At 39.1% G+C, this 22009-nt stretch overlaps 1 protein-coding gene and 1 non-coding gene across 2 annotated transcripts; one reads left to right on the plus strand and one right to left on the minus strand.

Moving 5' to 3' along the window:
- The first annotated feature begins 4378 nt into the window (after positions 1-4378).
- On the plus strand, positions 4379-20125 carry LOC140170304 (activating signal cointegrator 1 complex subunit 1-like). Its single transcript, XM_072193672.1, has 9 exons — positions 4379-4444; positions 10826-10942; positions 12996-13199; positions 13923-14101; positions 15163-15252; positions 16201-16247; positions 16868-16987; positions 17254-17506; positions 18284-20125. The coding sequence occupies exons 2-9, from the start codon at positions 10834-10836 to the stop codon at positions 18401-18403; spliced, it is 1122 nt and encodes a 373-aa protein (XP_072049773.1). The 5' UTR covers positions 4379-4444; positions 10826-10833; the 3' UTR covers positions 18404-20125.
- On the minus strand, positions 12232-12304 carry Trnav-gac (transfer RNA valine (anticodon GAC)). The gene has a single exon. It is a non-coding gene; the product is annotated as a tRNA-Val (tRNA).
- Positions 20126-22009: the final 1884 nt, after the last annotated feature.

The following is a 22009-nucleotide window of genomic DNA, read 5'->3' on the forward strand; positions in this document are numbered from 1 at the left end:
GTTAAGTCTGTGGTGACGAAGATGAGACATGTATCGAGGGATATTTTTGTTGCTGAATCTCATCTTGCAGTACCTGCAGACTGGGTCGACTAGTTGTTCCCAGCGACGACGTTTTGGTCCACTATTTGACGCCATTTTCTGGAAGTAAAAAAAAGTAGAAGAACAAGATAAAAGACCAAGAAATCAAATGAACAATAGGACACCTGAAGCATTGAGCAGTATTGCTACAAATACAGATACACTTCAATACCAGGGGCATAACCTCCCCCGTTGATTATTGTGCCTCCACAATCATGGGCGATGCCCCCCCCCCCCCCATAGGATGACTCACGCTATGCCACAATTGTGGGTTTTATGCTGGGGAGCACTCAATTTTCAAAGTTACTTGGGGTGGGGTGCTGATAGCAATTCAAAACTAGGGGTCTTTTGGTGAGAGATTTGATGCCCCAAAAAAGGGTCATTTAGTGAGAAACCCCTAAAAATAGGGTCATTTTATGAGACCTGGACAATTTTGTACCCATTACAATGCCAAACACCTAAAATGTATAAAAATTGAGTGCTCAACATTTTGAAAATACGTTTGGTAAAATAACAAAATGTTTGGTATTTTAGAGAAAAAATAAAGTGGGGGTGTGTTACTTGGTGCAAGCTCATCTAAAATTCATTCAGGATTATATTTAAAAAATGGTATGTGACGGTAACAATAAAAATGGGGTCATTAGGGAGGTTAAATCTTGTATTTTTTGAGACATTTTTAAGGTAATTCCTACTCTCAACATTGTCAATAATATTTTTATAGGCCGATATCTCAATTTCCAATTTTATAATACCATAACTTAGACTTACGAACTCAGTATATCGTTGCTTAGGAATGTCCGATTTCATTGGGAAAAACGGTATTGTGGAGCAAAATATCTCTATATTTAAGATATGTAAAACACTCAAGATTAAAAACCTGCCCAAACGTGTCTCTTTTTGATATACCACGTCACATTTGAGCTCCTTCACATGCAAAATGTTGCAATAATTTATATACCTATTTGGGCCCAAAACATACAGTGTTTTTTTGTACTAAAAGGCAAATGGAGAGGGCAATTAGGCTATTGCTTAATTTGTTATGATTTTTATGGGGGTCGTCCACCCTTGCAAAAAGTTAGGGTGTAGGGTGTGTGTGTGCCCCCCCCCCCTTCCACTGCCTTCATAATAATGAATTTTAAAAAGTCCTGTTCCTTCACCAACCCCTAACCTTTGTATGACCAAAAGAGTAAATCTTATTGGAAATGGTAATACCAGTGGCAGTGCTTCAGAGGAGAGGGGCATTTTCCCATGAAACCTTGGCTCTCCCAGTCAGAAAATTAGTAGTCAGAATCATCATCTTAATACTAATCATGGCGTGTCCGTCCGTCCATCCCTCTGTCCACGCGCTATCGCGTCTGCGCGCTCGTTCGCATTCACGCGCTGTGCGCTATCGCGAGTATCAACGGGAGTGTCTTGCGAGTACAGTGCGCGCATCGGAAAAGCATTACAGTGTGACTAACAGGTGCATCTCATCGGACCAATAATTATAGGCCTTATTTTTAACACATATTTCAATAGCTTTCAATACCGAACACATGCACACACACACCAAACACGTGCATATATAGGCCGGAATCCTCCAGAAAGGTTAACATAAAAATTATCCGTAAGTTGTGTCAAGTTGGGTCTTGATCATTGAGAGACGCATTTCATAGTAGTTTAAAAAGTCAGGGCAGGTATATGGGTAACGGGTTTGGGTAATTAGAAATAGGCCTATCACGAGAAGCGCCCGACCCGAGAATCGCGAAAACTAGTATTAATATAATTATCCTAAAATGCAAAAATTAGGTACATTTTCAAGTTCCCCCCTCACAACATGTTAACAGCGAACATATTTTGGGCTCTCTTTTTCATCTAATTTATATTTGGTGTAATTTGGGGATCTACGTCCATTTGCAGAATCTCAGCCACACATCCGTACTATATACCATTGTATGCCAATGCCTAGGGTTTAAAGTCAAGGCAGGGTTTTGACATTCCCTTTTTAAGGGAATTTTTTATTTAATAGTAAACTATCAAAAGCATGCCACTCCACAGCAGGTCAAGCAGAGGCGGCACGGTGCCGCCACGGGTGGGAGAAGGGGGCAGCTGCCCCTATGATTTGCAAAAAAAAGAGGTAAAAGAAAGCAAAGAGGGAGCAGAGAAAAAAGGGAGGGGAGAGAAAGAGAGGAGGGGGAAGAAGCCAGGGTTTTGACATTCCCTTTTTTAGGGCATTTTTATTTAATAGTAAACTATCAAAAGCATGCCACTCCACAGCAGGTCAAGCAGAGGCGGCACGGTGCCGCCACGGGTGGGAGAAAGGGGGGCAGCTGCCCCTATGATTTGCAAAAAAAGAGGTAAAAGAAAGCAAAGAGGGAGCAGAGAAAAAAGGGAGGGGGAGAGAAAGAGAGGAGGGGGAAGAAGAAGAAAAGGAGCTATTTTTGTATTGTGGGCCCATTTTCCCCATGAAAGTCTCCAGCATTGTTCACCACGGGAGGGGGGAAAGGGGGGCAGCTTCCCCTCTATGATTTGCAAAAAAAGAGGTACAGTCCAACCTCTTTTATCCGGCCATGATGGGACCAAGCATTGTCCAAATAAGTGAAAAATCCGGATAAGTGAATCATGTAATTCTGTATTGAAAGTTCCAAGGACTGAAATTGTGACAACAAAAGATTGTGCTAATATAATAAAACTAAAAGATGGCTTTAGAGTGCTTTGTGCAATATAGATGTCATTCTAAGCATTCAGAGCATGGAATTAAGGTGTTAAATCATCAAAAACACGTTTTCCTCTGAAAATTTCACAGCCGGATAACAGAGAGATCCATATAAAAGAGGTCCGGATAAGAGAGGTTGGACTGTAAACATGGTAAAAGGAAGGAAGAAAATGAGAAGAGGGCAGAAAAAGAGAGGAGGGGAAGAAGAAGAAAAGGAGCTATTCCCCTCCTCACTGGCCATTAGACGAAGGGGAACTCCCCTATACCCCTTCGGACATCTTGCCCCCCCCCCCCTAATGCTGACCGACATGGTTTAAAAGTTGTTGGTTTTTGCACTGTAGGCCCATTTCCCCCACGAAATTCACCTGGCCTCTACCTCCTTTTCTCTCAATTATTTTGGAAAATCCTTGCTACACCTGTCCTCGCACGGCAACACGCAAGTCTGTGTCATGCCAGCAATTTAATCATTATAAATATGTTTACATTCAGTCCGATATCTATATAACACACAACTTTTACAGGGTTTCATCACATTTAATTGTATATCCAAAAACTATATGCTACAACACCGCTCTCAGAAATAGTGTAAAAAGTATGCTCTCAATAATAAGCAATTGGCTTCATTACTGCCAGAGGCGTAGCCAGGATTTATAGGGGGGCTGATTTTGAAAAAGTGGACCTGTTTTGGACCTTTTCCTAAACTTTTGGACTTTTTGACCAAGAAAGCATTAAGAACCTAATTTTTTGCTCTCGCTCTAATGGGCACTGAATTTGACCTCTTTTTTCGCTGTCTATGTTCGCAAAGTGGACCATAGGCTTTTGGTGATTGGGGGGCTACCACCCCCTGCCAATGCTCCTGATTACAGCTTTCATTTTAAAATATTTTCCAATTTCCAGACACACCCATACATATCATTTTTATTGTGCCTTTACATTAGGTACAGTAATCGTATGTATTGATTAAACAAACCTGTTTGCTGATTATGTGCTTTGAACTTTGACAACCAAGATACAAAATTTAATACAGTAAAAAAAGTCAATACAAATTTTTACTTTATTTTGTGGTACATATCCCAATACAGGTCTACCGGCGACATGTTCCAGGTTTTGTGACTTTAAATTCAGCAAGCAAAATATATACTAGTACTAAACCATTATCGATAAAACGTTCATTTATCAGATATGCATGACTACCCCAATATCAAAGTTCAAGGTACACAGCCAATATTTACTGTAGAGCAGTACCAAATACCACACACATAAATGCATGGTTGAATCAATATGAACTGCTTTCAACAATAGGCCTAGCGCCTACAAAAAGACAAAGTGCATTATTTTTTAAAGCTTTTTTAGTACTCACCTAGCTTGGAAATCTGTGTTCACAATTTTCTTCCCAGTTTCAAACTCTTATCCAAACACTTTGTATGATTTGAATACAATAATGTCAGTAAGTTACTGTCTACCGATATTGATATGTTGAAACTTTTTGTTCAAACAAGAGCTGCATGCCATGCCATGCACCTGCTGCAACAAACTTTCTGAAACTTTTTAAGTGCACAGCCCGTCGTCCCAGCTGATCTGGCATACAGGCTGTATCAAAGCTGATTGATTGACTCGAATCGTGAATCATTCTCCCCAAGATTCTGTATGTTTTTGCTTGATTTATGTCTAGTAAGTATCTTATTTGAAATGTGAAATAAACGTAAATTTACTCGACTTTACGTATGATATTTATTTAAAAAAGAGAGACAGTACATGCGTATTGTAAGAAGATAATTAAATTATAACTATTAAGCTTAAGGCTAAGCCTTATTTCAGTTCGGGGGCACTGCTAATTCAAAGACGTCTCTGATATCAAAGACGGGTCAGTGATTTCACATACGGGGGTCTGTGATATCACATACGTCGTGCTTTTTTTACAGTTTGGGGCTAGATGCAGCACATCGGAAAGAAGGTGACTGTATCGGAATATGCTTTCCTATGTTTAGCAAATATCTGCCTGTGCAAACATCATATCTATCTGTGCAAATTCTGACAAATGGTCCCAGAAAACACTTAGATTGGCAAAATCGAGCCATATCCAACGTTTTGAAGTAACAAAAAATCCCAAGTCATGGGGGGAGTGAATATTTTGGCAAGGCAAAAAAAAGGAGGGAACAATGAATTTTTGGCCAGTCAACGAGGGGGGAGGGGAGCCATTTTTGGCACGCATTGTGGCGGCAACTTTTCAAAAATATATTCAAAAATGACTTGAAAAATGGTAGGCCCCTACGGAAACGTTCAGGCCTAACCTCGTGCATGGCCTGACTCTTGCACACGTAGGGTTATGTTAGGGGGTAGGGTTATGTTATGATTAGGTGGCTCAAAATAGATCAACAAATTACGGTAAACCAGGCGTGTGCCCACTGCCCAGGGAGTGGGGCTTTGGGGCCTGCAGCCCCAGGTCTTTAAAAAAATGAGGGAGACAGAGAGAGAAAGAGAGAAGGGAGAGGGAGGGAGAGGAAGGGGAGTGACAGAGCAGTGGCATAGCCCCGGGGGGGGGCACTCACATTCCTCAGCTATACGGGTATGTGCCGCGGCGACGACCCCCTTTTTCAGAGCCGCTAGCCGTTCCTTAGACCCACTGAATTCATTGATTGCCGCTCTTGAAGCCCCAAAAATTTTCTAGCCGTTCCATAGACTCTCAGATCACCGATCTCCGCTCTCATTGGCATTTTGATTGGCGTGTTTACTGTCCTACTATTTCAAGCCCAAAAGCTACTTTTTATGAGCGCAAAAAGCTTCAAAGGAATTTTCCATCAATTTCTTCCCCATTGAAACACATAAGGTGGATTTTGGGCGGGATTTTGGGCTCCTTGTAATAGTGGCAACACTGGTTGGTTGATTGTAAACAGTGAGCACTGCCGGCCGCGAGTGCCGAGGCCTTCAGCTGATAAACATTTTGCTGGAAATAAATGATTTTGAGATCTCTTTTGGGAATAAAATTGCCAAATATAAGGAAAATTACCTCAAATAATTATGTACACGTCCTTGCAGCTGGCCATAACAGTGAATTAAAAGGTAATTTACGATCTACTGGTTTAGTGCCAATAGTGTAAATGGTTGTCAAATTCTACTCAATCGTCTCATGGCAATTCAATGTAGCCTAAATGTTTTTCTTTAGTTACGGCACTGAAAATATATTTTTGTGGGTTTGTTTTTATGGTGGGCTTTTATGTAATGCTGCTCGCTGCTGCTATAATTATCAGTAGGCTATAGGTAGGTCTGCAGGGTCTAGTCATTTTGATCCGAATGCTGTTTTGCTTTGCTGAGATTTCCATCGTAGGCCACCCCAGACCAATTTTACATTAAATGGTTTTCTTGATTTAATAATTTAATGTACAATTCAAAGTGAAATCGATTCCTTCAAAAATCTGTGGCAAAAACGCAACGAAATTGAGCCCTGGTTTGGCCTGCATGCCTTTAGTTCCGAGACCCCCATTTTCAGATTTTGGCGGCTGATCAGTTCCCAAGACCCCCCTTTTTGGCTGGTTAATTAGTTCCCAAGACCCCCTTTTTGGCCGGCCGATCAGTTCCCTAGACCCCCTTTTTGGCCGGCCGATCAGTTCCTTAGACCTCGAGTTCAAAACTGGCGGTGGCACACCCTACCAAAAAAATAAATGAGTGCCCCGGGGCATAGCCAGGCCCGTTTTTTTTGCGGGGTGCTGATTTTGAAAAAGTGGTTCTTTTTTTTCCAGGGGGCGATTTTGTAAAAAGTGGACCTTCTTCACAAACTTTGGACCTTTTTTGACTAATAAAGCATAAAAACATATTTTTTTGCTCGCTTCGGTCGTAAATTAGGATTTTTTTGAGGACTTTGCACCACCGCACGGTCCCACTCTGCGGACGGGTCTGGGCCCGGGCCTGGGCATAGCCAGTGGGGTAGTATAATGCCCCCAAAAAAATTGAAGGGCGGAAAAGGGAGGGAAAGGAAAGGTCTACTTTTTCGGTCTGATTTCCCAAAAATTGAAAGAAATAACCCGACAACTGAAAACATATATAAAATAACTGCCAATACCGAAACGAAATGTTACAAAAATCAGGACAAAATATTAGCAAAACTGGGTTGAAAATTTTGTTTTGCCACAGCCACCCAGGCTCATTTCAATATCCGGGGATTTTTAGGCAAACGAAAGGGGGAAAAGTGGAAAGAAAACAAGGAAGAAAACAAGAAGAAACGAGGAAGAGTACGTTCTGAGTCATTGCGCATCATAATTTATGTTCATGCTTGAAATTTGTGACGGGAAGTCGCATCCACTGGAAATCCATTCTAAAATATCATAGGCCTATATATCATATATATTCATATTTTATTTCCATAAAAATCAAAGACATTACATAAAAAATAATATATAAACACGGTACATATGGAGGAAAAGGCTGGAAGACCACAAAGGTCTGAAAGTTAGCCTTTCCCTGAAATCAAATGAAATTAACAAAATAAATCAAAATCACATAACATAACCAAAAGACAAGGGAGGGGGGGGTGCTCACGGAAAAGATTAATTATATATAGAGATCAGTTTTGTTTTGAATTGATTGCGGAAATGTTTAACAGATTTTGAAGCTTTCAGATTTTTATCTAAAGAATTCCAAAGAATGGGACCTCTTGTACGTATGGCATGATCAAAAAAGACCTAGTTATGTAGTTATGTATGTCAGAACGTTTGGTAAAATAATTATCAAATGAACAGGGCAGCTCATTTATAGAGTGCCTGTACATGAATGTACCTAATTCCAGTGTGTACATATCTTCAACTTTTAATATGTTATAATTAGCAAACAATGACGCTGCGTGGTCTCTATAGTGTACGTTTGACACCATTCTAATAGCCCATTTTTTGAATTTTTACAATTTTATCTAAGTAAGTTTTACATGTATTTCCCCATAAAAGTACTCCATAATTTAAATAAGGCAATATTAACGCATACAATAAAGTGTAAATAAAATACGACTTGGAACAAAATGTTTCAATTTATTCATGACACCAACTTTTCTTGAAATTGTTCTAGATACGCAATCTATGTGACATTTCCAAGTGAGACATTCATCTATTATTACAAGATATGAGTAAAAATATACATATTATGCATTATCATGACATGGTTATATGGCCTATAGGCTATGCTTAATCATGATGGTCGGAAAAATAAGTTAATAATAGGGGCCTAATGCAAAATGATGCACCAATTGGCTTTTAGTTTGAGGATAATATTCCCTTCCCAAGTCGGGTCCGTTGAAATCTGTTATGCCCAAAATAATACGAATAATAAGTGTAAACTTTTACACCAAATGACTTTATTGTGCCTTTCATAACTTTTTGAAAATAATTCTCCAACTTCTGAGGGAGCACATCCCCTCAGGCACCCTTCTCCGTCAAAAAAGAAAAGGCTAACTTGCATTTATCCATATAGGCCTAATTGAGCAGGTTCATCGAATCATACCCATGCAGAAGTCAGGTCCATGAGGAAATTTGTTAGGAATTATAGGCCTATCTTTCATAGATATATAATGACTATAGGCCTATTGTAGCACATTCCCTCAAGCAAAACAGAAAAGCCTAAACTTGGCTGAATTGGAGGAATTATTGAGCACGAGTGTTCATAAGCCTAAAACTAAAATTCATGCGGCTCAGTTGGAAATCTGTAAAAATATATATGCTCCGAAATAACAAATAAACAGTTTTGATGTGTCCGGAGAATTGAAAGCCTGCAAAATGTCGTTGAGGGAGCAAAGTTATTCTGCAGCATGAAAAAGAGCAACATTTTTTTTAGCATTCTCCGATTTCTCACGTTCACTAGAAAGAGTGTATCCCAAGCCCTCGATTTAATTCATAAATTGGATAGTAAAATTACCAGGAGCTAGCAGGTACTTGGGCTAGCTACAACCCTGATCATGCTGATTAGGCCTACTCGCAAATTTATTCCCGTTTCGCCAGTTCACGTTCACAATATCGTTTGCGGCTGGGTTTTGAGACTAGGGAGTATGTGATTTATGAGACGTCTTTGAATTATGATACTGTCAGGTGGCTCGGCACTGAAGAGTCTTTGATATCAGAGACGTCTTTGAATTAGCAGTGCCCCCGAACTGATTTAGTTATTAGTAGGCCCTACCTCATCATTATGATCATGGACATCGATTCATGATGACCTGGACTGGTACACCCATCGAAACAAGCGGCTACAGGGCGACAGTTAACCTCGGTATTTTCTTGTCAACCTAACCCTATCCCTAACCCCCCAATTAGATGTTGATTGACAGGATAGCGGTCAACAGATTACTGCTTACTGCGTGTTTTATGCCAGGCAAACCTTAATTAACACATTTGTTAATCAACCAAATTCGCCTAGAACACAATACATATTTTACATAGAAATTAAAAAGAACAGGTAGGTCAAGGAAACCTACATAAATATGTTTTCTATACTTCACTTGACCCAAATATATGATTTTTTTTGGTGATGAGAGACCCGCACATGGAATTTCAGAGGGATTTTGATAGCAGTTCCATTAAAAAAAGCTGGTATCGTCATGAGACTAAGATCTAGAAACACCCCCGTAATGCTGTTTTGGGGAATTTTGCTAGCAGAATCTTTTTGATGAAAGTCAATCTTTGACTAGATGTAACTTTGCTGAGACGGAAAGTGCTATGACAAAAAGGTTTTCAGTGTTGGCTTTCTTTACTCAAGGGCTTTTTAAAATTTGATAAAATGATGCAGTTTGATGGCAAATTTGAATTCACCTGGCATACCTACATCATTCATCATGTTCATGGACATCATGATGACCTGGACTGGTACACCCATCAAAACAAGCGGCTACAGGGCGACAGTTAACCTTGGTATTTTCTTGTCAACCTAACCCTAACCCCCCAATTAGATGTTGATTGACAGGACAGCGGTCAACAGATTACTGCTTACTGCGTGTTTATACAAATGTACTTGAGAACTCTAGTCTAGCTTCGAATTTGCACACGATAGTTTTATAAATTTATACGCATTCAATGCTAGAGTGTGTTGCTATTGTTTTTCGGTCGGACATCGGTGCAATTTTTTGCACCGGGGGTTATTTATTCTGTTAATGTTGAAATTTGGATGAAAGTTATTTCGATGAGTCAACTGTATCTTTTGAGCAAGATTTGCCTATTTTGGGCAGGCTAAAATGTTGCTGAAGTGTAATTTTAGGAACATTTTTGATGCAATCGCCTGTTGCAATCTGCTGTGTTTACCTCTGAACTTCCATTGCTTTACATGATGTCATGCTTGAGCAGATCTGACCAGATTTTGAATGCAATGGTCTCTAGCCTAGAATGTGAAGCTATCGGTGAGCAAATTCTTGGCTAGACTTCTCAAGCAAACTGTGTGACAACAATCGCGTTACATGTCGCCCTGCAGCCGCTTCTCCATTGAAAATTATAATGTGTGCCATCTGGGGCCTGAAGGAACCCATGCCGTGGGATTTGATTCATGTATATCTACATGTACCACTACCAGGACATTGAATGACTACAAAAATGTAGTGCAGCTCAGTGCCATCATTGGTATGAGTAGGACATGATGGAGATACTGATCAGATCATCCACCATGAAGTGTTACACCACGCTCGGGACCACACTCCAGAAAAGAACGGCACTCTCTTCTTGCTTGCAGTGAGTGTAAACACAGAAGTGGAGTTCAGATTGGCTGATTTATAAACTAGTCATAACGACAGAACAGTAAATCTGATTGGCCGATTACATGTCAAATTAAAGAAGCATTCCACTTCACAATATTTGGTTGTTACGAAATATCAAAATGCCAATGCAATGGGCAATTCCAGTTCCAGCTATGGAAGACTTGATCTTAATCTCACACACAGGGTGTGTGGAGTCATCAGGTAATCCCATTTGAAATTCACACTCCCTGTGTGGAAGATAAAGGTTATGTCTTCCATAGGGGTCATACATGTATATAGATTTCAACTGGAATACCCCAATCACAATACCAATGCAATGTTTATTTACTTTAACACAGAGTAAAACATGGATGTCCTAAAACCAGGAATAGTCAACATAGGAGGTCGATGCTATCGTGTTAATCCGCTTCAGCAACAAGAATACTGGGAACCAGATGATGACGATGACTATCAGGGTAGGCCTGTAATGAATTATGACAGAAATTAAAGTAAAAAAAAATATTTTTAAACAGTTCACGTATTACATGTTAATAGTGCTTGTGATTGGGCGAGAACCAGGCATAAACAATGTTAATGAATTTCAAATGTATTATATTATTCTTGTTTTCATCCATTGTTTATGTTTTCATGCGCCTTAGTGCAAATTGTTTTGGTTTTCGTAGTTAGTAGTTAATTAGTAGTAGTAATGCTTGGCTGCCTTAGCGTGATAATCATGGTATAAAATTGTTAAAAATGAACCCCGATTTGTTTCCTACATCGTAGCCTTTGGTGTACCATGGATATAACAATACCCGAGATGTGAGATTGGTATTTTTATTTATTTTTATTGATTACCCCTTTATTAGCAGATGGATAGACTCACTCATCTATGTTTTAATAACTCCTTGCCCCCTCCTCTTGATTTATTTTGAGGTGACTCTCTGATCCATCATGCTTTCTCCTGTTACTTTCTATGTCTAAGATTTTAAGGGGTTAGGTTATGAACAGAGATGAGGGGGTCTACAATCCTAGTTTATGATCCACTACTGGAGACTGCAACTAAGTCTAACATCACTAACAGGAGTAACACAACTTACCACTAAAGGCCATCTTAATTTAATAGTTTGTCTCAAAACCCCGCGAGCATGAGTAAAATCACCCACTTTTTGCGCGTTATTTCAGCTGGAATGCGTGGATTTCAGTTTTTTCAGCTGTTTTATTTTTTTTCCAAATTCACCAAAATTGCTAAAATTGTAAATCTCAATAAAATTCTTCATGTTGACCACATCAGTGAAACCTCCTTTAGAGATGAAAAGGTGGTCTATTCTTGTCAAAATGCTCGTCCTACAGATAAAAAAAATTAAACTTAAAAAAACAAACATAAAAAAACCGCATTCCACATTAGGTTTTTAATTTGGAAAGGGCTTTGAGATGAACTGTTAAATTAAGATGGCCTGATCATCAGCTGTGGGATCATCGCAATAACACCAGCTTTGATAAAGTCAGTGGTTCACAGATGAAACTGACAGCAAAAACACTAAGGTCCGTATGCACAAAGAAGTTAGACCGGGTCTAAAGTTAGACCTGGTCTAAGTGGAATTTATACCAGGAGAAAGGACATTTTCCTTTACATTTGCTTAAGTTATTTTGTATTCAGGGGAAAGAAGAATTACGCATCGCACACTAGCACAATTAAACATGAATTTACAAATGGAAACATTACAAGCATAGGCAGATATACCAGAGTAAAAACTCCGGACATACCTGCCTGTGCGGGGACTCGAACCCCAGACCTCTCGCTTGTCGGGCGAGCGCTCTTACCACTGAGCTACACAGGCTGTCCCTGATAAACAGGACTCAAGTCTGGTACTTATGGATATGAGCAGTCATGCGGGGTAAACAGTACAAACAACACATTACATACCAGTGTACGAGATCAATTAATGATGCTTACCCACCGGCCTAATATAATCATGCAAACAAGGGAAGAGGCCTACGATCATACACTGGAACATGGAAACATTCAAACATTACAAACTAGCGCACGAGATCAAATTAATGATGCTTAATCGTATTCTTAATATATCAATATACAGGGGAAAGAAGAATTACGCATCGTTTTAATTAATAATTTTGTATTATTTTTGAACTATGCATTTAAATCTTTAGCATTTACTAGCTACTCTAGGCAGGAAATAAGAGTAAAGGACCATTCCTGATGGAACTAAATTCCACTTAGACCAGGTCTCATTTGTGCATACGGACCTAAGTTTTTAACTTGGTTATATATATAAAATAAGCACCACTCATATATTAGGCCATATTTCATTTGAAATCCATACACCCCTGTCATGGAAAACATGACCTTAATCGCCCACACAGGGGGTGTGAATTTTAAACGGAGTTACCTGTATGGGTGACTCCATTTGAAATGTACACCCTCTGTATGGGAGATTCAAGTCCTGTCTTCCATAGAGGGGTATATGGATTTCAACTGGAATACCCCATTCTTCTTCATTTTGTTCCCAGGACCTGCTAGCTGCAGCTTGGAGGAGCCATGTGATGAATTAGACATCCAGGAGACAGAGAAAGGCTACACCTATACTATGGATGTCCCTAGTGCTTTCTTTGGCTTGATTATTGGCAAAAAAGCGGAGACAAAGAAGAAGATTGAGAGAGAAACTCAGACACAAATTATTATTCCAAGAGCGGGAAAGGATGAGGATACATTGGGTGAGTATTACATGAATAATCAGTCTAAATTGTCCTTATATGGACTGTTGTGTGTTATGATCTATTGTCCAATTGGTTAGCTTGTCTAATTGGTCAGTTTTGTGGCAACCAGGGCAAGGATATAGAATGGTGCCCCATTCTGGAAGTCTGCAAATTGAGAAAGAAGGCAGAAGAGGTACAAATCACACATTTTGTAGTAGATATATTAAAGTTTTTTTACACAAAATTGTGCTTGGATATTAATAATTTGTTTGTATTCAAAAGGAATCTCATTGAATGGGTCAATTTATGAATGGCCATGCAAAAATTGGTTGACTTGGTGCCTCCTTCAACACTGCGCCCAGGGCATGTGCCCTCTAGCTACGCACCTGATTAGCTGCCCCTGATCAGGAGATTTTTATGACTGGTTAGCAAAGGTGAGGGGCTCACTGTGAGGCATGAGAGGTAACCTCTGTGCAAGCACATTTAATAAAAATACTAGTTTAACAGTTAACCCATGAATACTGGGTGAAGATTGGCCAATCATCAATATGATTTTTTGAACCAATCAGTGGTAACATGGTAAGAATCAGTTGTACAGCTGAAGAGGATTGAGCTTAAATATTTAGAAGCTGGATTTTAATTGGTCACCCAGATGAATATATCACATAATTATCCAATCGGAACCCTGTAATAAAGTTGTCAGGGATTAACATTTTACTTGCATTTGTTTTTTCTTTGTAGTTATCCGTAGCACTCAACGGAGAGGAATCATCTCAGCTAAGAACCGCATTGATCTCATGGTGGAGTCTGCCCGTCAGAGGACGCCATTTACACATTTTGTATCATTTCCGTTAAATAGCAAATCGATTCAAGATAGCTTTTTGGACTTCAAAGATGATGTACTCAGGGAGTGCTATGGAGTAAGTGTTGAAATGGGCTATTCTAGTTAAAATACATACACCCCCTATGGAAGACATGCTCTTAAAGACCCATCCTTGCACAAGTGTAAAAAAATAAAATTGTTTATAAATTGCATAAAAGTGAAGAATAAGTCATTCAAACTGTCCTTTGGTATTTGAAGTTGAAGCCCCATTCAAATACATGTAGCAAATTTATATACTGACAGTATATAAATTACAGATTACATGTAAATGCATTATTTGTCTTAAATACATGGCTTTCGGCTGAACCACTAGCACTAGGTACCAAAATCTGAATTTTGATGATTTTTACAATCATCTGGATGAGCAAATCACTGAATAGGCCGGTTGATATCCATACTCTTATGAAAGACCTGACATTGTCTCCCACAAAGGGGGTGTACATTGCAAATGGAGTCACCCATTTAGGTAATTCCATTTTAAATTCAGACTCCCTGTGTGGTAGATTAACATCATCAGGTCTTTCATAGGAGTATGAATATCAACCGGAAGAGCGCAATACACATTTTGTGTTTCTATTACAATATCCAACCTGTTGAAGCAATTCAACTCAAGAATGTCTCTGTACTGCTTCAACCTAGAAGTACAAACCAAATCTGTGGTATCGAGGTCGATGCTTTGTGTCACATGTACTGCGTATTAAAAAACATGGCACATTAAGAGCGTGGTGTGTTCGACAAGTACAAATCGCGCAGCAGTTGGTGCGTCAAAGAAGCATTTACACACGCATTGCACTGAAATAGTTATTCTTATAATACTTCCAGTTTCCGAGGTCTATTTACTTTGTACTTCTGAGTTGATGGACTATAGATGATTGTTGTCAACCACCTTTAACCATATGAATATTCCTGTGAATACTACCTGCTGATTGGCTACAAGAATACTCTTTATGATTTATTGAGCCAATCAGCAACATGGTAAGAATGAGTTGTACAGCTGAAGAGGATTGAGCTGAAATATTCTGAAATAAATCAAATGAATTTTAATTGGTCCCTCAGATGAATTAAGAAATAATTAGCTTATGAATTCTCTTTTGGCAGGATGAAGGTCTTGATGAGACAATATTTCAGAAACCAGCCAAATTACATCTGACAGTTGGTACACTAGCTCTCATGACTAGAAAGGAGGTGGTGAGTAAAAACATCTAGAATTACTTCATGTGTTGTAACACACCATCTATTGGCATTCACCAAAACAATTCCCTACACTCTGTATTTTTGGGTATGCATGATATACTTGTGCGCATATACAGCCCCCTTTGCACCTCATTGCGGTGAAGTTTTCAGCTGGGAAAACACCCTGTTTTTAACGATTTTGCTCATGTTTTGCCCTTCAAAAATTCCCCTCTGTTTTTTGATAAAACATAAACAATATTTCAAAGATGCCCCTTTTTGATGGAATGGGGCGTGACTAATCTCCGAAATCTGAGCAATATTTTGTGAAAATAAAATTTTAGAGCAATTCTGAATATATTTAATTTGTAGGTGAAGAACACCCCTGGGAGAACACCCTCCTGTTCTACAATTTTGTGGAGATGTGTTTTGAAAAATGACCCTGCTTGTTGTATATTTTGCGAATTATGTTTCTTCATCATAAATCACAGACAAAATTTTGCACGAGCATGCAAACAATGTATTCGTGTATATACAGGGATCAGAGACTCCATGTATTCTACCAATGAAAAGAAATAATGTATAGATTTATCACTAGTCTTACATGTGTACTAGGGATGAATTAGTGAGGCCAGTAATCTAACTTAGGAAGTGCTCTATTAACCTGGAATTCCTGGAAATTTTTTGGCCTCATGCTAAATTATTAGTCTAAAGTTATCAAATTATGCATATTTAGAATGCAAATAACCTGATAAATCCAACTGTGATGAAGTTGTTGTTTTGTAGGAGGGGGTGCTCTTGCATACGGGCCGGACTACTATAGAAGGTTGAGTGCGCCGGCCCAATTCCAGCCAGTTCTGAAGTGTTTGCCCTCTCATTTTTTTCAATATCTGTTCATATCAGCTTCCTTTTCTCGGTTTCAATATTTTGACCTGACATTTTTTCCATTCAATTTCCATTCAACAGGACAGGGCAGTAGAGTTACTACAGAAGTGTAAAGAAGACTTCATAGAGTAAGTTACAGGGGAAGACTTTATAAAGAAAGTATGCAAAACAGAAAAGAAACTGGTGAATTTAACAGGGTTCTCAACCAATCAGGGAAAATGACAATTATTTTTCCAGGGAGGGAAAAGTTGAGAAAAACAGCCCAAATCAGGAATTTGAGTGGCCAGAGAGGGTCATTTTGTCATTTTGGCATACATGTATCTTGCATACAATGTTTAATTCCAAAAATGTTACTGCACCCATTCAGCTATAAACTAAGTTCATATTTCTCCATCTCTACATTGAAGTCATTAAAAACAGTCCACACTCTGATACAACCTAGTATTTCTTGTGGAATTTTGGAAATTGTTTAGGGTACGTTCATATTTCAATAGGTCTTACGGTTCTTAACTTAATGCCAATAATATATATCTGAACGAAGGTTTTGAGCATTTTGCCCTTCACAAGAAAAATCATGCACATGGGGTGGAAATGATGCTCCTTTTATCAAGTGAATATCTCTGTTATAGAAACCATACCATTCCTACAATGTGTCAGCTTTATTTGTCTCAATATTTGAGTACAAACACCACAAGGTCCTGCACCCCTATGACCTGCCTTAAACATGTATTTTGTCAATTTATTTCAGTGCTATCCTAGAAAACCGCCCCTTAGTGGTTGATGTCCGTGGACTGAAGTATATGAATGATGATCCATCTCAAGTAGATGTCTTATATGGACATGTCACTCCACAAGATGGCTCTAACAAGTAAGTACTTGGTCGCTTATATTATCTCTCCTGATTGGCTAATTACGTAGCTCTCTGAGCTGTTACCAGTTGAAATCCATATATCCTAGTAATTTCAGATGGAGTCACCCATTCAGGTAATCCCATTTGAAATTCACACTCCCTGTGTGGAAGATTAAGCTCATGTCTTCCGTAAGGGGTGTATGGATTTCAACTGGAATAACCCTCTTTGTGAGGGTACAATTCATTGTACTTTGATACATTTTGTCTCGCTGGTCTCTTCCCAGACTACAACTCATCGCAGACAGTCTAATGGAGCAGTTCACATCATCAGGACTGATGCAAAGAGACTTCGACAGAGTCAAACTCCATGCCACTCTCATTAACACAATATTCAGGCAAGAACCAGATGCTGAAGGGAAAAAAGGAATGCAGGACACAAAAGGAGATAGAGGACATGATAGGGGAGATAGAGGACATGAAAGGGGGGATAGAGGACATCGAGTGAGGGAGTCCTTTGACGCAAAAAGAGTACTACAGGTATGTTATTCAAGCTTGGTACAAAAATAGCCCAGTTGAAATCCATACACCCTTATGGAAGTCGTGCTCTTTTAAAATCTCCCACATAGGGAATGTGAATTTCAAATTGGGTTACCTAAATGGGTGACTCCATTTGAAATCTACACCACCCTGTGTGGAAGGTTTAGGTCATGTCTTCCAATGGTGCAGTAGCTGCATCCTGATTTGATTTGTCTCAACAAATTTGAAAGAACCTGGTCCATCGGAGTTCAGCAATTCTTTGATTAAAACTCTTGAAACATGTAGTTGCTTGTGGAAAATATGCAAAGAAAGTAGAGAGCTTGCGATTTCCAAATGTATGTTTCAAAAGCATGTGCATCTATTCAAAATCACTCTCATGTGACATGGTTTTTTAATAGATGCACAGAAATCGCAAGCTCTATAGTACCTCACAGGTGACAGGTAGGTCACAGGTGAAGAACTTATACAGGCAACTGGGTACTATAAAAGACAACCACATGGACCAATCATTGGTTCACAGCAGCTCAGGAACAACAAGAGTGAATGGGCAGAGTAAAGCATCAGGCACATGAAATAAGATGCTTGTGCACTCTGCTCTTGAAGAACGGTGCGCCGTTGTCAGATATGTCTCTGACTACTCCATCTGGTAGGCTATTTCAAACGTGAACTGCATTGTGGATGAAGGTTCTGCCAGTATATTTGATTCTAGAAACTGGTACTGTGAGATTGCAATGCTAATGACATTCTGTTCTTATATATCTGATTATTTGCCCACAGAAATTTGAAGATCATTCCTTTGGTGAATACTGCATAAGTGCAATACACATATCACAGAGAGGGTCATATGGTGCAGATGGGTATTATTTACCAGCTAGTAAAATAGCCTTACCAACGTGATGCTGCTATCATATATGGACTACTGATCAATGCTAGCCATCATGAGACAGATCTCAAAGACTTTGTGGTCCGATTTCTCGAAGCTTGGCTAGTCATAGTAGTGGTCAGGCTTCCTTAGCCAGTAGGCTACCCTACCAATGTGGATCCATTTTATTGATTTATCTGTATAGGTGATGTCTGGTGTGAAATTGTAAGCACTGATATATAGGACTAATTGGGCTTAAGCCTGATGGCTTAGGACGCCTGACCACTAGCCAGGCTTCGAGAAACCGGCTCTTAGAGGCCACCATGAAGCAGATGTCACAATATTACTACATTTCCTTTTACCCAAACTTTGGTAGTGATGTTAGTGCTTGTAAGCAGTTGCATCGTATCATGCATGTGTATTATTCTCTGCCTGATTTAATTCACTGTAGTAGTTATATGACTGTTGCTAGGTCAACTGGATCACGCTTTCTTTGTTACAAACCACTGATCGAAATGATCACAACACTAAGCCTATGGCATATCAAAATTCGGAATATGTGTATGAACCCAGGCTTGGAGCAGTAACCAATGGTTAATAACGTGCACTACAACAGCAAATAAGTTAGTGTGCATAAGTTGATACTGCAACCAGCAAAATTTGCAGTAGAAGTGATGTAACAATCGGATTAATGACCATTATAGATGAATAAAATTTTTGAATAGATCACCCTGCACTACCAAGCAGATTGCACTAATCACTTGTGTACAATGTATGTCAGCAAACATAGATTGAATACAATATCGCTCTTTTCAAAGATACTAATCTTACAGGTGCGAGTGATCAGCCTTTCTTTACATCCATGGTTCAATACACAGGTAGCGTGTGGACGTTGTAGTGCAGAGTGATATATTCAAATTTGTATTCATCTATTGCTGTGGTACTTATTAATGTGATTAATTACGTCACTTCTATGGCGAATATGCACAGATGTCACTACCAAGCTTGAAGTGAAACAAAGTACATGTGTGACCTGCTCCCACAAAATGAGCGTAAAGCAGCAAGTTAGAAGATGCTGTTCTTTGTTTGAAGACACCTGTATAGGCAGTGGTATGTACTTTGTGAATGGGGACAGAACTGAATATAGAGTACAGCATATTATGCCCCCATTCACAAAGAACATACCACTCACTTTACAGGTGCCTTCACAAACAAAGAACAGCAACTCACAACAGTTGGAACGTCTTGAAACTCCCAACTTGCGACTTTACACTCATTTCGTGGGAGCAGGTCACATATTTACATGACAATGATGTCATGATAAACACCTGTATGATCAGACCTGCCAATCTTTGAGATCACATAACTGTATTAAAGAAATAAGTAGGTATGCTTTCTTGATGGAAATCCATAAGTTATAGTATTTCTATGGATACGCTGTTGATAATCACAGTACCGGTGCAGCCAGTTCTTGTGTGAGTGGTCAAGCTTTTGTCCGTTGTGTCGTGACTTCATCAGGACTGACAGAACTGGAGTTCTCAAACTTGATTGGAACTTGGTATGTCTATACTCGCAGCCATTTTAAATTGTGTTTAGTTTTCAGGCTTGTTTATTGTATTTTATGGGGAACAAACATTTTTTTCAACAAATCCCTGTACAAAAAATGTGTCAATAGTGTATTAGATCGCAGGTGTGTGTATGACATTTCTGATCAAAAAAAGCTTCCAAGTTAATGGGTTACCCAGGCCTTGCCGCTTGAGGCGGCGATAGCTCTCGCCGCCACCGCCGCCCAAACTCAATTTCTAGCGAAGCGATTTTCCACTCGCCATAGTTACTAAATATCGCTCGCTGTATATCACCCAAAATTGAATCCACATTCAAGTTTCAACACTTTCAGTGTATTCGATTTGTGATAATAAATAAGCCTTAAACCTTGGAAAACCGAAGAAAGGGTGTTAACCATTAATGGTGCGTAAAGTGTTTCATATTGGTATGAATGATCTTTCATTCCTAGAGTGATTCGACCACTAGAGAATTATTCAACCGCTCGCCTAGCACTCATGCTAGCGAGCGATTGACCACTCGCCTTTAAAATCTAGACGGCAAGGCCTGGTTAACCTGCACCTGATGAGTAGAGGATATCGCTTGAACATAATAATCCGATTGTACATCAATAGGCGGATGAACACATTGTTTCGATTGCTCTTGTGTCAGAAGTGGGTAAGTGCAATAGCTGCCATATGTAGATGAGTACAATGTACTGTGTGTAAATTGCCAATGTTCACAGGGCAGCTATTGCAGCCCACTTCTGCCACAGAGCAGTTGATTTATTTAATGTGGGTAGTGAGTAACCTCCTCTTTATCATCTTCTCTTCTCTATTGAAAGCTAAATTCTCAATGTCTAATATTATCCAAATATTATTTTAATAATTTCAATTAAAACTTTGAAGGTATCCGGTTTCATTTTCATAGTGGTTCTTTTTTGTTGGGGGGAAAAGAACTGGGCTATCCAGTTGCAGTCCTTACACCCCCTTATGGAAGCCATGACCTTCACCTCCTACACAGGGATGTAAATTTCAAATGAAGTTGCCCATTCAGGCGATCCCATTTGAAATTCACATTCCCTGTGTGAAAGATTAGGGTCATGTCAAAATTATGAATTAAATCAAATACTGGAACTTAATTTTTTTGCAACTTGCTATGTTGCATCTGAAACCATCAGGGAGTGTAAGGGCTGCAACTGGAATAGCCCATTAAGACAGTAGCTACTAAAAATAAATCACTCAGAAGACAGATATTTGCTTTGTTACAATATTTATTAACATAATTATTATTTTCATATTACTACAGGGTGCCTTCAAAATCCAAACTACCAAACATTTTTCAACACTACAAGGTCGAAGGTCATGTTTAGTCTACTTGAGTCTGATACAACAACACAGAATTTGGTCAGAACGTTTTTGTTTCCACAAACAACAAAAAGCAATACTAGTATTGTCTTTACAATGTTTTACCAATTTCAAAATCAGCAAATATTATTAAGCTCAATGTTTGAGACCCCCAGCTTGGAAATGAAGGGAACAAGAAAGCTCATAATTATTTTTCTGATAACCCCATTCATATTTTAGGCCTGAATTATGTTCGGTTACGAACTAAAGTGATATCCCCCATGGTGGGATACTGCCATACCCTTCTATGGTAATTTTGAAACATGTTTTTGCTTCTAGTATTGTGCAATTGAACTCAAAACTGAAGAAGATTGTTTTGGTACAGGCCACACTGTGAGGTACAAAACACAAATTGTGAGGAAATTTGAACCATGTCCCTTTTATATTAAAAATGTCAAAAGATGACCATGCAAATAAACCATGATTTATTGGGAATGTTAGCCCGATCATAAGATGGGAATGGTAGCCTCACTGTGGGTTTGCAATGCCCCGCCCCATCAAACGATGGGTTGCAAGTTCCCCCTCCCTAATTACAAGATGAACAAAGTTTTAGTAAATGTAATACCTCCTACGCAGGGGGTGTAAATTTCTAATGGTGTCACTAATTCAAGTAACCCATTTTGAAATTCACACTCCCTGTGTGTGGCAGATTAAGGTCATATATTCCACAGGTGTATGGATTTCAACTGGAAT

This window comes from Amphiura filiformis, chromosome 14 (assembly GCF_039555335.1).
Source record: "Amphiura filiformis chromosome 14, Afil_fr2py, whole genome shotgun sequence".
NCBI lineage: Eukaryota > Metazoa > Echinodermata > Ophiuroidea > Amphilepidida > Amphiuridae > Amphiura > Amphiura filiformis.